This window comes from Aphelocoma coerulescens, chromosome 21, assembly GCF_041296385.1.
Source record: "Aphelocoma coerulescens isolate FSJ_1873_10779 chromosome 21, UR_Acoe_1.0, whole genome shotgun sequence".
In the NCBI taxonomy this organism is placed as follows: Eukaryota; Metazoa; Chordata; class Aves; order Passeriformes; family Corvidae; genus Aphelocoma; species Aphelocoma coerulescens.
In genome coordinates, this window is record NC_091034.1 from 6,782,797 (window position 1) to 6,798,397 (window position 15,601).

Below are 15,601 nucleotides of genomic sequence, written 5' to 3' on the forward strand. Positions count from 1 at the left end.
CTGGCAGTAACAAACAAAACTGCTTACACTGTGATGGTTTCATAATCACAGTATTAAACTGTTCATCTATAAATGAGCTTGGGTGAGGATGATCCATATCCTAAGTAGCTTAACCTCCATACCAGACACTGAAGTGGTTTGGAAATTCTCCAGCTAGTAGTGAACTGTAAAATCAGAAACACGCATTATGTGTGAGATTTTAGTTGAAAGCGTGTGGAGTTTTAGGCTGGCTTTCTGATGTAAGGTCATTTTGCTTCAGTACCTTCTTGCTTTGTGCTCAGAGTCATCTCCCTTGTCCTGACACAGCAGCTTTGAATACTCAGGTGTCCCCTGGCATCACCCCCAGCCCTTATCTTGGTGTGTGACAGAGCTAGATCCAGATGTTCGGGATGTAGAAGTGATTGTTGGTGTTTCAGATCTTGGGGTGAACAAAAATACTGCTTTGTGCTGCCAGGGGAAGAAACTGTTCCAAAATGTATTAGATTTTTCCCCTTGCTGCAAAGCCAGTTTGTTAAACAGTGCAGTCCAGAATGCGAGTGTGTGAGTTATTTAATGTGTCAATTCTTTTTGTACTTTTTAATATCATTAGTGATTTAAAGTTGTAACTCTTCAAGAAGAGCGGTGTGCTCTCACTTGAGCTCGTTAGTAGGAGGTTTATGTAACTTCTTCTGATAAAATAGATATCATGATATTTAACTGTGCTTAGAAGGCAAATGTACCTCAGGAACAGGATTGAGCAGAAATAATTCCAGTGCGTTGAAAATGCTGGGTTTTTTTTGGGGGGGGGGCACTTTGTAGTACAGTGAAAATTGTATGAGTGAGACTATATTTTATTCTAATCATAAATTCTCTAATAGCATGGACTTCTCTATCACTAGGGCAGGAGAATTGATCTCAGATTGCAGGAGTTTTCTTGGGAGAAGAATGTCAGAATGAGCTCCTTGACATCAGCCCCGTCTTTCGGTTGTGTTACTGTTACTAAAACTGTGCCCATTTCCTTCATGAAGGCAGGCCAGCTGTTCAAGTTAGCTAACAGAAATAGTCTGCACTTTGATAGTAGTTTAATTTCTGTTAGATTTGTTGAGAAATTGGTGCTCTTTCTGATAATTACATTAATTGTGGTTTTGGTGTCTTTTTTTTCCAGAATTTACATGTTTGACAGCAGAAGTTGGCTTTCTACTGTAGTGAGAGAAAATGTAAGTAGAGAAAAAAGATGATTCTTTTTTTTCCTAGTCCTTGAGAAACATCCTATTTTTAAAAAGTGGTTCACTTCATGTTTTTGGCTGTTAATCTGTGCAGCCTAAAATACCTGTTTTCTGCTTAGCATGTGTATTCTTGTGTCAACAGGAAGGATTTTAAAATGGCCAGGAAACCTGCTAAATAATAGATGTTAGTGCCTGCCTTCTGTCAGAGAGGGAACTGGCAAAGCAGAGGGAGACCACAGATGAAACTGTTTCATCTCAGTGGGGCAGGGAACTGTAATAAATAAAATGATGAGAATAGTCATTCTCTCATGAATGAAAAATTACTTCTCCACCATGTTTGACAAAAGAAGGCCAAATTTCTTTTGAGCAAAGTGGCTCTTGTCAGAATGTTCTTTTCAATGTGTCAGTCTTATTTAAACAGAACCTAAAAGTTTCAGAGTTTATATTCTGTGTAATTGTAATTATTGCTGTTGTTCTTGGAGCAGTAAATTCTTCATTATCTTCCAGACTTTAACTTGAATTTCTGTGCAGCTCCATAGTCTGGGAGGAACATTGCTAATTGGCCAAGTATTTGCTCAGTTAAATTTGTTATTTTCAATTACCAGATACTTACCTGTTTTTCAAAAAGCAGGCAGCAGGCTTTATTTCTCTACCCATATCTCCCTCTGGATCCAAAGGGACCCTGAATTCTTTCTTCCTACTTTAGTTTATATAAACGAGAGAGAGAGCACCTCAAATTTGTTCCACAAGCAATTCTGATCTCATTGTGTTTCCCACTGAATAGAAGTGAAATAAGAAATCAATCTCTACTCCTGAAAACAAAAAGAACCCTCAGCTTTTCAAAGCCAGTGTGACGTCAGCTCACTGTAACTAACAGTGAGTTGTGGATAATTCCTTTGTCATTGTGAAAATGTCCAAGCTGCTGTGCATGTTGTTAATAGGATTTGTGGTATCTGATAGATTAGCACAGCTTCATTTAATCAGATGACCTGCTCTGGGACTGTCTGCTGGCCATACTGTGAGCTCGTTGTTAAGGCTGTAAAGTTTGGGCTCTGTTTTTGCAAATGTTTTGCTTTTCAGCCATGCTGCAGTGATGTGTATTGGCAGGAAAGAGGTTGAGGGAACAAATGTCAGGCAGCCTGTTCATGGGAGAACAGAGATTTGCTAAACCTCCTTAGAAAATTACTGTGCTTGAGTAAAATATGAACAATTTATCTTCAAACCCTCTGTGTTACCAGACTTTGCATCCACAATGGCTTGGTGGGATTTATGTTAGGCTTTGGTGGTAGTAATGTCTGCTAAAAATACCTTGTGGCACACAAAGTTTGACCAGCAAGGGATAGAAATTCAAAATATTTGACTTAATGATAGCTGTGATTTCAAGTGTGGGGTTTTTCCTTTTAATCTGCAGAGATTGTTCACAGGACAGAGAGAGGGTGGAAGACTCCATCCTTTTTCTTTTCTTTTCTCAATAGGAATGGTGTGAGAAAATTAAATAAAGGATATTTTAGTAGGCATTGCTTCATTGCTGTTACCAGCAGAGGAATTTCAGAGAGGAATAATATTTAACAGTGGAATATATGTTTGGATGGGTTGTATTCAGCTCTCAAGAATCAGGCTACAAATAAATGTGAGGGTGTTAATGATATCTTGTTTTCAGTAACTGGACTTAATTGGATGAACAGCTTGAGCTGTGGAAAGGACACTGGAGTTGTTGCAATGAAATGAGTGAATTTGAATTCTTCCTCAGCCTTTGAATTTCTCTGTCACTAGTTTCAGAACAGTGAGTGAATAATTCTTACTCTTTAAATAAGAATTAGTCCACTGGGATCCTGAGTATATCTCAATTTGCAGGAAGCACATGGAAGTTTTGTAAGACTTCCTACAGTTTAAAAATTTAGTTCAAAGCTGTTGGACACACAACTGACTGACTGGACGTGCAAAACTCTGCTCTTACATTGGAATACAGCTCGTGTCACTTGGAGAAAAGCAAACCCTGAGCTGTTCCTTTGACATAAATGATAGGATAAATCCTTTTGATACACCTGAATTGTGAAGTTTTATCATACACAGAAAGTAACAAATCAGGAAAAGTCAGTAGTTGGTTTTCCTGTGTGGGAAACAAAGGAACAAAGTGACTTTTCTATGGGTAACTTGTCAGAAGAGATTTAGAGGCTTGGAGTAGTGGGGAATAGTGAAGTGCCCTGAAGTGCATAGATTGTTATCCCCAGCAAGAAGAGAATTACCCACAAGGTATCCTGGTCAACAGGATTAGGGGAAATAAGCTTAGACCAGAGACACTTAAGCACTTCAGCCCCTGGAAAGGTCTTGAGGGCGTTCAGGAAAGTGAATGTGTTATTCCTGAGAAGCTGCCTTCAGGGACACACTCACATATTCCAAAGAAAGTGAGGTAAGCATGAGTTTGGCTCCTACTTATTTCTGCACAGCTATGGGGGCAATTTGGGGAAAAGGAGTGTGGAACTTGAGGAGTGACTTTTTTTCCTGAGGTTTGCTTGATTTAGAAATGCAGTAACTTCTTTCAAAAGCCAGAAATAGAATCATCATCATCATCCACATCAAGCTTACAGATTCTTCTAGAAATCTTCTTGGAAAATGGGGTTAGATGCCTTTAGAACATGCCAAGAAATAAAAATCTGTTTCAGGATACTCAGTTGTGCTTGTTTGTGATGAGCAGAGACCGTTCAATGGATGATCTATTCTGTAATATCAATAAATCTATATAAAAATTTCCCATGTACAAAGAGTGAGAATAGATAAAAGTATTTTTACCTATACATTCTTCTGACCTTATATGGTATCCTTAATCTTTTAAAGATACTTCTTTTAATACAAGACCAGTAAGCTCTGATTTACAGTATAGCTACAAAGGACATGGGAGGCTGGAACACTTTTTTCCTCCCATAGATCTCATATTTCTACCATAAATTTAGTTGTCTAAAACTTAGTATAAAAGAATAGAGGCACAGCCAAGCTGCTTTGCTGTTTGTCCCATAAATTTTACAGTTTGCTTCAGAGAACTCCTATATTTTAATGCCCTTGGCTGCTGTAGGGTTGTCATTTCCTGAGTGAGTGAGTTCAGTCGTGTTGGCAGGAATTAGCACTTCCTGTTGATGTTGAAACAACAAAGACTACAAAGAGAATGTGGAAATCTGCTTTAAACAATTCCTATGGATGCTGACAGAAAGGCAGCTCAGAGTTTGGAGTTGCTTGGAATGCCTAGGGGTGAAGTTGGAATTCTAAGAGTGAATCTATCTTCAAGATAGGAACTTAGATGGATACAAGATGTTGCAGATGGGAAAATGACTTTTTTCTTAGGATAAGGGTTCATCTCCTTAGGCCTCTCCCTGTTCCATGCAAAGAAGCTTTGTTTCATTTAAATGCAAGAGAATTCTCTCTCTTAGTGCACAAATTCTACAGAAATAAATTGGTGCTATTTTAAGGAGAGCATATCTGCTCTGACTGACATGAGATTATTCCTCCTATTGTATTTTTAAATAAAGCTGCATGTAAAGTCTTCAGTGTAGTTCCTTGTACCTGCAACTGGAATTCTTGGTATCCTGAGGCTTTATTGCAATCTCATCCATGAGCTGCTGTGACCTTGAGCAGAACACGAAAGTTTTGGAATTTCTTGCTCTGAAATAGAAAGGATACCATCTCTGAATTCTCTGTCTGGAGTGGTCAGTATTTGCTTAGTAGGAAATGGGCTTATATATTAACTTAGAGAATGGCAGAACTGGATATGAAAAACCTGAAAGGTCTGAACAATTGCAGTTTATTCTTAAATTAATTCCTTTCTGACAAGAGCAGCGCATTAGTGTTTCACCAGGTGTGTGAACTGCCCAGGAGCTGCAGACATGCTCAAAATTCTAACAGATACCCAGCCCAGAGTGTTTGTCTGAGATGCAGAATGAATACAACATCTTGAGAAACAAAAGAGCATTCAAGAGAAAAGCAGGATAATAAAACACTCAGGATGGCTTTTGTCTTAACTGGATTTTGGACTGAGCTGAACAAGCAATCTTAAAGGGGCTTAGAGATGACCCTGGAACCAGAAGAGAGAAGGAAGAGACCCAGTTTCACAATGAAGTGAAAGGGCCTTGAAGTTGTATGAGTGGAGGTTTTGGGAGAGAAGCCAACTGAAATTCCTTTTCTAAGATACTGTGGGTTTCAGAGAAGAGGAAGAAATCGTAAATGATGCTATGACAAGATCTGGCATCTGTTCCTAGAGGTTTTCAGTTTGGAATAACTACTATGGAGAGAGCTTCAACCTAAGTCTGGTTATGGGGGATAGAAATATTTAGGGAATATTGAAGTCTAAACTATTTTGAAGCGTCTTTTAACAGTGGTGTTTGTTCTGCTGCTCTAATTTACCTTGACATTATGTTCTCTGTTACTGTGACTGGATAAAAATTTGGAAGTTATCCTCATCTTTCTCCTTGGGAAGGGCTTTAAGAGGAAAACAAAACCCCCATGCTTGCAAAGATAAATAAGCTGATTAAATCTTAACAGAATAATATGTAAAGCTGCTAGCAAAGCATTTCCTTTATTTAATAGTAAAGGGTCAATTCTGGCTAATAAAATGTTCAAAAATCACACTCTCAGTGTTAATTTGTAAACTCCAGGTGTTCTGTGTAGTATTTGAAATTGGAACCAATTATCTTGTTCTGCAATAAAAGATAAAATTCATCAGCATGTTTCTTCAGCGTCTTCCCTTGCTATCAAGCTGCAGAGATTCTAAAACAAAAACTTCAGGAACAGCTGAGTTGGAGATGTGGAATGCTAAGGAAAATGCCAACAGTATCTTTCTGGAACAGAGACTTTTAAAGATAAATTGTACATTTTATAGGAAATATCCATATGATTATAATATTGGGAAACAGCCCAATAGTTGAGCAACTCTATAGGCAAAAGCTGAGGTTGTTTCAGTGGTTGTGATGTTTTAGAGAGCCTCTGCCTTGCTGGCTCTATAAAATACATAGGAGTAATTTGGTGCCTATGGATACTGGGAAAACAGAGGCTTAGAGGGGAGCAGTGACTCTTGGCTGTGGTTTCTCAAACTCCTGCCCTCAACCCAGCAAAAAATGACTGGTTTTATTCTGACAACATGTTCATGTTACAGTCTGCTCTGGTATCTCAGACATTTTAGCAGTTATCAAGTAAAACCCTTAACATTTGTGAGTGATCTTCTTTTTTCCAGATAGCAGAACAATGTTTTTCTTAACCATGATGTTGCAGACAGTTTTTACAGCATTTTGCAGGTTCTTGTGTCAGTGTAAATCCTTACTCTTTGCTGGGAGGATTCCTTACTCTGTTCTGAAGACCTGCAGGGAAGTTCTGACTTCCATGCCTAAAATTGGCATTACCTGCTTACTCACCCTTGGGCAACTTGAATTTATACAAAAATGAATCAGAAACACTAATGAAAAAAAAGAAAGAGGCCTGGGGGAGAGAAATAAGTCCAAATTCTGTTTTATTTCCTGTGGCTGGAAACAAAACACATCCATTTGTGGCAGCATCTGATGCTGTGAAGATTTCAGACATGCATTTTCACCTGGTTTTCCAGTGTTTGGAAATCAATCTGCCATTTTTTTTCCCAAGTGCTGTTTGAAGTGGTTGAAAGGATTTGTAATTTCAAACTCGGACTTCTCCTAATTCTCCTGCTTCTGACCTGTCTTTCAGATTTCTGGTTGTTTCAGAGGTGGCAGTGGAGCACACCTTTAGCACAGGAAAATGAGCGAGCTTGACCAGTTACGCCAGGAGGCCGAACAACTGAAAAACCAAATCAGAGTATGTATTGTGCCTCAACACAAATGTGTCTTGAGGAGGACAGAAATGATGCCTTAAATGTTTCCCCAATGTCAAACTTAATGTAGAAAGGGCAAGCACATGTGACTGCTTTAGAAAATTACTTTTTTGGTCTTTTATATTGCTTAGAAAATAATAGTTACATAAGCAATGCATAAAATTGCTGATCAAAATGAATGTTTACTGAAGTTTGTCTGAGCTAGAGCATAAGTAAAGTTAAAAAAACCTTAAAATAAGGTCAGTGATAAAATTAGTCAGAGCTTAGTCCAGTAAGGGCTTAAAAACCTCTGAGGTTGAAGGCTTCACAGCCTGTCTGGACAAGCAGTCCCATTGCTTGAATGTCTTTGTGGTGAAAGTCATGTTACCTTTCTCCCAAAAGAAGAAGAAATTTCGAAGTTCCATGCTCAATGTGTTTTGACAGCAGGCAGTGTATTATGTTAATGCTGCTGTTAGGATGGGTCCTCTCTGGGTGACAAACAGAAATGTTTTCTGAACCTTGGGTTCAGGGGGCTTAATCAGCTTGACAAAACAGAGAGAAAGAAACACACAGAACTCCATCCAATTTCTCTGATTTCCTTCTCTTGCAGGATGCTAGGAAAGCATGTGCAGATGCTACCCTGGCTCAGGTAAGAATTTCAGAGTTTAGAAGGAATTAAGAAGATCTGTCTCCTTTACAAAAAGAAAATGCTGTGGAAGAAGGTGAATGCAAGTGAATCTGGTTTTGCCTCCTGTAGCAATTTTTTTTTTGCCTTTGGGTGTTTTCTTCCAGAAATAAGTATATGTTTGTGTAGTTCCTGAGGGCAGTGGCCTTGAGCAGTGGTTTCTTTGAGTGACTCAGGACACATTGCTGCTGCTTAATGGAAAATAATGCTCTGCTCTGGAGCTGGGAGCAGTACTGTTGTCACCCTGATAATCTGAACCATAAGGCCTGCTGAGGTTAAACTACTTCAATGTCTGCTACATTTATCTGTGCAGGAGGAGAAAACCCAGATCAAAGGTCTGAAATCCTAGAAGTCTAAGAAGATATGACCTAAACAAAACAATTTCTGGGAGTGTTTATAAATGCAGTAGGCTACTTGAGTCATGCGATAAAGACATGCTACTTAAAATGACATAACTTCTGAATGGAGAGTTTGAAAAAAATCAGTCAATATTGAGAAAGTGGGACTTTGGGCTGCAGTGGAACTGTGTGTGAGATGTTACTTGTGAACAGTGAAGGGAAAAACTCAGTGTGTGATGTTTTCCTGTTTCAGATCACAGCCAACATCGACCCGGTGGGGAGAATCCAGATGCGCACTAGGAGAACACTCCGGGGACACCTGGCCAAAATTTATGCAATGCACTGGGGGACTGATTCCAGGTGGGTACAAAACTGCATCACTTGGTTTCACTTCTCTCTGGAAAGTTGAGTGCACAGTTCTTGGGACCACTGGGAATTAATAATTCTGAGAGAACTTGGACAACCAAGAGAATTCAGAAACACTGAATGCCACGATTTTCCTCCATGTTTTTGTAATCCAAATCTACATTTGGTGCCCAAATCCCAGTCCTTGTCTACTTGCCTGAAAAATTCTGAGGAACTGTGGAAATAGAATAGATATCATTATCAGTTGTCTTTTTTCCTTAAAAGCTTCCTGTTAACTACTGATTCATTTAAAGAGAAACTAAATGCTACTGGTATCAGCTGCTTTAATTCTCTTTTCTTTACAGTGTTCATCACAAAGGTGTTCCTCGTGTGCCCACAATGATTGTGTTTCCTTTCTGTTTCCTCTCTAGGCTTCTAGTTAGTGCCTCCCAGGATGGCAAACTTATAATTTGGGACAGCTATACTACAAACAAGGTAAGGCCGGCTGGTCCATTGCTGTGTAATTCAATTGTGAATGCATCAGAGGGAAGTGTTACCCATCATCATTTTGGCTCTGTTGCTTTCCTAGTCCTAAATCCAAATTTTGAATTCTCCAGAACAATGGAGTTGTGTGTAAAGAACACAGCAGTGTCTTCAGTGTGTGAAAATGTGCACCACACATGGAGAACAAGGAAAAACTTTGTTCCAAAGAATGTTTTGATTTGTTTTGATACTGCAGAAAAGTGATTAGCAGAGAGCAGGCAGTGATGAGCGTGTTGCACCAGAAGGGGCAGAGATTTAGGCAGAGCCATATTAATTTGTTGTCTGCAGTGAAGTCCTGAAAGACCTGACATGTTCTAGTGAGTCATCACTTGGTGGCTGCAATCACACGAGGCAGTTCAGGACTACTTTTACTTTCATTTGACAGTGATTGGTAATTAGTGATCACGGCCACTGTTACTGTCAGCAATTCCCATGTAGCCCCTTGTGGTTTGGCTGACAGAGCTGCTTGAGTTTGGTGCATGGAACTGGCTTAATTTCAAAAACATTTTCCTAGCTTAGCTCCTCCTAGCATTAAAATCAGTGTTACCAATGCACTGGAGCAAATGGCATAACTTTACTAAAAAGTTAATATAATATGGTTTGCAAGTTAAAAATAAACCCTCTCCTTTTTACCTTCATCCTCCTCCTCTGACCCCAGCCTGCAGGTAAATATCATCTTAAATTACTGTGACTGCTGTAGGATGGTAAAATCATCACTGCACACCATGATTTCTGTATTGGTATCTTCAATTCTTACATCAATGCTAATTAATCCATGCAATATTCTTTTGGCAGTTCCAGCACACACTGGAAGTAAAACAATCTTGTCATCAATTTGATCTTTTCCTAATGATAAATTAAAATGGCTCAAAGTGAATATTCCAAATAGTTCTTTAGTAGAAGACTTCCAAAAATGAGCTGGTTGTGGTTTTGGGACAGGGTTGGGGTTTTTTTAACTGCTGTTTGCTGCAGGATCACTGATTACTGGCTGTCCCTCTGCTTCGAATGAAATCTTTACTTAAGGAATTCAGGAAGATTGTTAATATTGCATGAAAAAATCACCACAGTTCTAAGGACACCAGCCCTTTCCTAAAGACTTTATGAACACATTTAAGGGATGAACGTAACGAGTTAACAAGAGGGAACAGGTTTAGATTCTATAATTATCTAAAAAAAGTTCTCTGAGCACAGAATGACAAGGAAACATGGGGTAGTTATTTAAATGTGAAGCTTGATTGCTTGCAGTGGGTTTCCAAAGAAGGATTTAAATGGCAGTGGAAGCAGCGATTTCCTTACTTGTTCATTCACAGCATCTAAGCCTGGAATTGGCAGTTTTGCTGACTGTGCTTGGAAGTCAATATTTTCCTGAACCTATAATAAACCAATAGTAATCAGAGCACTGAAATGAAATAATTCACTTTTTACCAAAATTGCTGATGAAACTGGATTCAGGAAAAGCAAATCTGAGGTTTTATTACGTCATTACTTGTTCTGACGAGCTTCATATGCAAGTTACCCCCAAAATAGTTTGATACTCAAACAGCTGGTTTTTTCTTACTTTTCTGCCAAAAAGATGATGTCTGTCTTAAGAGACAGGTGAAAAACTTCCTGGTGGTGCAGCACTGAATGCAGTTTTTGAGATTAAATCCAGGCCTGTCTCTGTTTCAGGTGCATGCGATTCCCCTGCGCTCCTCCTGGGTCATGACTTGTGCATATGCTCCTTCTGGGAATTACGTGGCTTGTGGTGGGCTCGACAACATCTGCTCCATTTATAACTTGAAAACTCGTGAAGGGAATGTCCGTGTCAGCCGTGAGCTCGCTGGGCACACAGGTGAGTGGCTGCTCCCAGTTACCTCAGCACACGGTGAAGATTTAAAAAAAAAATATCCTTTAAATATCATCTCCTAATTAAAATCTACTTCTTTCCTCAGGCAGGACCTTAGTTGCACACTGCCTGGTTTTAAATGTTTTTTAACAGTTTTTCTGCTGCAGAATTGAACAAAACTTATAGCTGGAAGTTGATGTTTGCAGGTTTTCTTTTTTTTTTTTTGCTGTAGTTTGAATTCTGTGCTGTGTGAAATGGAGGTGGTTAACAGGCAGACTGATTTTGTAATCAGGGTGGTTCCATTGATGGTTTGTCAGATGGGATTTCAGGAAAAAAGATCTTCAGAGCGTTCAGATGAAATTCTTTGATGCCACTGTTGGGAGACACGCAGTGTCCATGCTCAGGTCTTTGTACTGACCAGGAATGCAGTTTGGTTTTCCTCATTAGTGGTCTGATACAGTTGAGGTCATCAGCATTTGTTGCTGCTGGATGCAGTGACACTGAGATCCACTTTCCAAGAAAGTGGAGTCTGTGCAGTGCAGGCTCACTTGGACTTTTGCCCAGCTTGGCCAGTGGATTCCACACTTCCCCCTTCCTCTGGTTGGGTTGGGGTGGTCTGTAAAGAGCCAAACCACATCTTGTCCAAAACATTGCAGATTCCTATACAAAAATCATCTGTTGCATTTTAGACTTTTAGTGTTTCTTGCTGCAGCTTCAGGAGAGGGGAAGCAGCTTGTTAGCAAACCAGTATTGCCTTTGAAGGGTAATCTCTAGCCTTATCTGTGCACCTTTTATTCTGTTTCCAGGCTACTTGTCCTGCTGTCGTTTCCTGGATGATAATCAGATCGTCACCAGCTCTGGCGACACCACTTGGTAAGCTGGGACACTGGGACAGCCCTGTCAGGAAGGGCTTTTCAAACCCATTCTCTGTGACTGAAGGAAACTTTGTCCTTCATAAACCTTATCATGACCACAAGACTGTGGTGATTGCTGCTCATATGTCACTTTTTGCTGGTAATTTCAACTCTGTGAGCCTTGGCTGTTTCCTTGTGCCCAGTGTTCTGAAGAGCCTGACCTAATTCTGTGTTAAGATGTTCTGGGAATTTTTTTATTAATATAACTATTTGGCTTTCAGGAATAACTGTATTAGACTAATGATTTTCCTCAAAACTCTTTTTGTATTCATTATTTATTATTTTAAAAGTCATGTTTGGATATTTCTAGTAAAGAATGTAGTTAATGTTGTTATTCAGAAGAGTTCCTAGAAAATATTCTACAGTGACAATAGCTGGGTTTCTTGAGGAGAATGTAGGTGTATGTCTTCATAAATACTGGTTTCTGAACTAAAAAAGGCCTCCATCTTTTTTTCATAGGTTTTTCTATTATATCTGTTTCTTTAAAAGCATTGCAGTTCTCCCAAGCAGCAGCACTTAGAGCAAAGGTTGTCTAATAAATCTCTCCTACACAATGCCAGTCTCTTTGAATACCTGTTTATTAGTCCACTGATTCTGAGTAGCTATTGAATATATACGGGATTAAAACCAAAAATGTTTCTGAATATGTGTTGGTGTTTAGAAAACCAAAAAAACTATAACAAAATGAGAGGTTTTGTAGAAATGATGCTCTTTATAAGAGAATACAGCTGCTTCAGGAGTTCCTGTAGTAATTCTGCAGCTGTTTGACATCACCTCAGTTCAGCCAAGATTCAAAGGACTTTACTAAAGTGCAGGCATCTCTTGTTTGCATGGTTTGAACCTGCTACTGATGGGTGTGGTTTGCTAAGAAATTACAGAAATTAAAAATCCTGACTTCCTAAAGTGTTTAGACCTCTTCTTAAGGAGGTGATAGTGTTCTTTCATCCTTTTATACTCTTACGTATCACTGTAGTAGTGATTTGGCTGACTTGCAACTTTAAGATCAGACATAATTCACGAAGTTTCTCATCCTCTGTAAGTTTATAAAAATGAGAAATACTGGCTCAGCTTTTCCTGTGGCCTTACCACTGCTGCTTTAAATGAAGCTGTAGTAGTACTGGATAACAGCCATGGCAGAGAACTTTGGGATGAACAGCCCTCACTGTCAGTCATCAGTTTTTCGCACTCTTTTTCAATTCAAAACCCCCCAATGTTTTAAAATTAAGGATAATTTGAAGGTCTTCCATGCACAATTAATCTGCAACAGCCAGATAGTTCAACCAAAAATGTTTATTTCTACTGTCAGTATCAATCTTGTTAATACTTTCTGGAGTTTTACTTCAGCAGTGATACAAAGACCTTACAAAGGAGCACAAACGTGTTGATTTTTGTCTCTTTAATTATTCTTTCCAGTGCTCTCTGGGACATAGAAACTGGTCAGCAGACAACCACATTTACTGGGCACACTGGAGACGTGATGAGTTTGTCCCTTGCTCCTGATGCCCGGTGTTTTGTTTCTGGTGCCTGCGATGCCTCTGCCAAACTGTGGGATGTTAGAGAAGGAATGTGCCGGCAAACCTTCACCGGCCACGAGTCGGACATCAATGCCATCTGTGTATGTAGCTGCTTCATTTATCATTTTATAGTTCTCTGGTCTCAGCTCTTTAGCATGATAAAGCATTTTCAGGGGTTTTTTAAATAAGTTTGTGGAGCTGAGGGAAATTAGCTGAAATTTGTGGTGAATGGAAACTGGGTGTTGGTTCGTGAATTTCTTCCCTGGCTTTGCCATATCCCAGTGTAGAGAGGTGCATCCTCTTGTTTGCTGTTTTCTGGTGTGATGCAGAGGGATCCCATCTGAAACCATGTGTGGTTTTTTTCCCCCTCCACTGCAGTTCTTCCCCAACGGCAACGCCTTTGCCACGGGCTCGGACGATGCCACGTGCCGGCTCTTCGACCTGCGGGCCGACCAGGAGCTGATGGTTTATTCCCATGACAACATCATCTGTGGCATCACCTCTGTAGCATTTTCCAAGAGTGGCCGCCTGCTCCTAGCTGGGTATGATGACTTCAACTGCAACGTGTGGGACACGCTGAAAGCTGATAGAGCAGGTAAATGGCACTGGGTTGGAATACTGGAAACTCAGTGTGGGTATTTTATTGGAGTTCCCACCCCTGGAGGTGTGCAGGGAATGTCTGGATGTGGCACTCAGTGCTCTGGGCAGGGTGACCTGGTTGTGTCAACCAGCCACAGGTTGGACTTGATGGCCTTGGTGGCCTTTTCAGCCTCTCATTCTGTGATACTGAATGTGTGGATTGAGTCTTATGCACAGATCTGTCAGCACTCGCTGTCTCAACTTCAGAACTCTCTGAAAACCTCTTTAGGCTGCCCAGTGATGTTAAAAATCCATTGGAATCCTGCTCAAGGATGGATGCTTGAGAACAGGAAGATTGCCATTAAAAACAAGGGCTTGGAGTGGATGGATATTCTTTTTCAGACTTTATGGCTTGGTTCATGCATTAACTATTCAAAGCAATTAAACATTAATGTTGCTATTTATACACAAGACTTTTTTTTTTTCCCTGGTATTTGTAGCAGTAGTTGTAGAGACAACCAGCAAAACAACAGAGACTGGAGTTTATCTTTTGAGGAAACAAACATGAAATTCATGGTCCAAAGATGAAGAGAATATGACTTCGGTTTTTTTAAAATGAAAACTTTTGTTGGAAAAAAGGTATAAATTAGGCCACAAATGTTTCATTACTCTCATCAGAACAGGACATGAGAACAAATACTCTGCATATTGAAATGTTCCAAGGCTTGAGATTGCTGGGCAGATTTGGCACTTCTGATACTAAACACTTCTGTATCTTCTGATACTGGCACTTCTGTATGAAACACCTTTGTGGTTCTGTATTCAGTACAAGTATTAAAGACTCTTTGGTGCTGATTTTGTTTTACCAAATTGCAGCACTTTCTGTTGCTGGTGGTAGAATGAGGAGAGTCCTATGAGCATTCTAATTCATGTAGAAAGATTAATTTCAAGTCCATCAAGAATATCTTGGCTCAGTGCTGTGGACTGGAAAGCTTGAACATAATTAGGTTTTCTTTTTACCTCCTTGAAACCCTTAAATTAAAGGGGATAGAGGAAAATGTTGTCTCCCTTAATTTTTCTGTTTAGTGTCTCAATTCTTTTTTTTAATGGTGCTATAATTGAATTGTATTAGATCTCCATATTGACAAATAAGAGTGTATGGAGGAGTCTGTCTTGTGAATGTAGTGAGAGAAAATGGGATGAAAAATGCTTTAGAGTTCATAACATAATTCACTTTAACTTGTGGTTTTAAAACAAAATTTTTTACAAATGTAAAAGTTTTGTAAAATTTAACTGATCTTTATCACTGTGGTGAGGAGCAGAAGCTGTGCAGTGCATGGTTGTAGTGCATCTATTGCTGTGACATTGTCAGAATCTTCAGGGCTGTCACTTCACAACTCAGGGGAGACCAGTAAAAGTCATAATAAGGGGAATGTACAAGGAAAACTTTGGAATAATGCCTTTACTCAATTACCCCCTTGTGAACCCACCTAGCTCTGTCCGAGTCTGTGCTTGTAAAACCAGAGGCATTTAAAAATTCCAGCCATGTTTGATCAGGATTTTTGGCTGTAGAGGTTGGCTAATCCAAATGTGCCTTGGTGTTACTTGAACTGAGACAGGAAATCACCAACATAATGCAATTTATTGGTTACATTTCTCATTTCTAGGTGTCCTTGCTGGTCACGATAACCGTGTCAGTTGCTTAGGTGTGACTGATGATGGCATGGCAGTGGCAACAGGGTCATGGGACAGCTTCCTCAAGATCTGGAACTGAAGTAGGTGAGTACCCAGCTCATTAAGGCTGGGTTGGGATGCAGAATGCTTTTAGCCAGCAGTGCTGTTATTTGGTG

At 39.7% G+C, this 15,601-nt stretch overlaps 1 protein-coding gene across 6 annotated transcripts in view; it reads left to right on the top strand.

Annotated features, from left to right (window-relative positions):
- Positions 1-15,601, top strand: part of GNB1 (G protein subunit beta 1) — a 34,946-nt gene that overhangs the window by 17,349 nt on the left and 1,996 nt on the right. For 3 of the 6 annotated variants that reach the window (XM_069035247.1, XM_069035245.1, XM_069035244.1), the window contains exons 2-11: positions 1,145-1,196; positions 6,906-7,013; positions 7,619-7,657; positions 8,285-8,391; positions 8,808-8,871; positions 10,588-10,750; positions 11,551-11,617; positions 13,072-13,273; positions 13,551-13,767; positions 15,419-15,530. In XM_069035247.1, the coding sequence (XP_068891348.1) occupies positions 6,957-7,013; positions 7,619-7,657; positions 8,285-8,391; positions 8,808-8,871; positions 10,588-10,750; positions 11,551-11,617; positions 13,072-13,273; positions 13,551-13,767; positions 15,419-15,525 (1,023 nt within the window). In that variant the 5' untranslated portion in view covers positions 1,145-1,196; positions 6,906-6,956 and the 3' untranslated portion in view covers positions 15,526-15,530. The remainder of the gene's footprint in view (positions 1-1,144; positions 1,197-6,905; positions 7,014-7,618; positions 7,658-8,284; positions 8,392-8,807; positions 8,872-10,587; positions 10,751-11,550; positions 11,618-13,071; positions 13,274-13,550; positions 13,768-15,418; positions 15,531-15,601) is intronic. The other 3 variants (XM_069035246.1, XM_069035248.1, XM_069035249.1) reach the window with 1 other exon arrangement.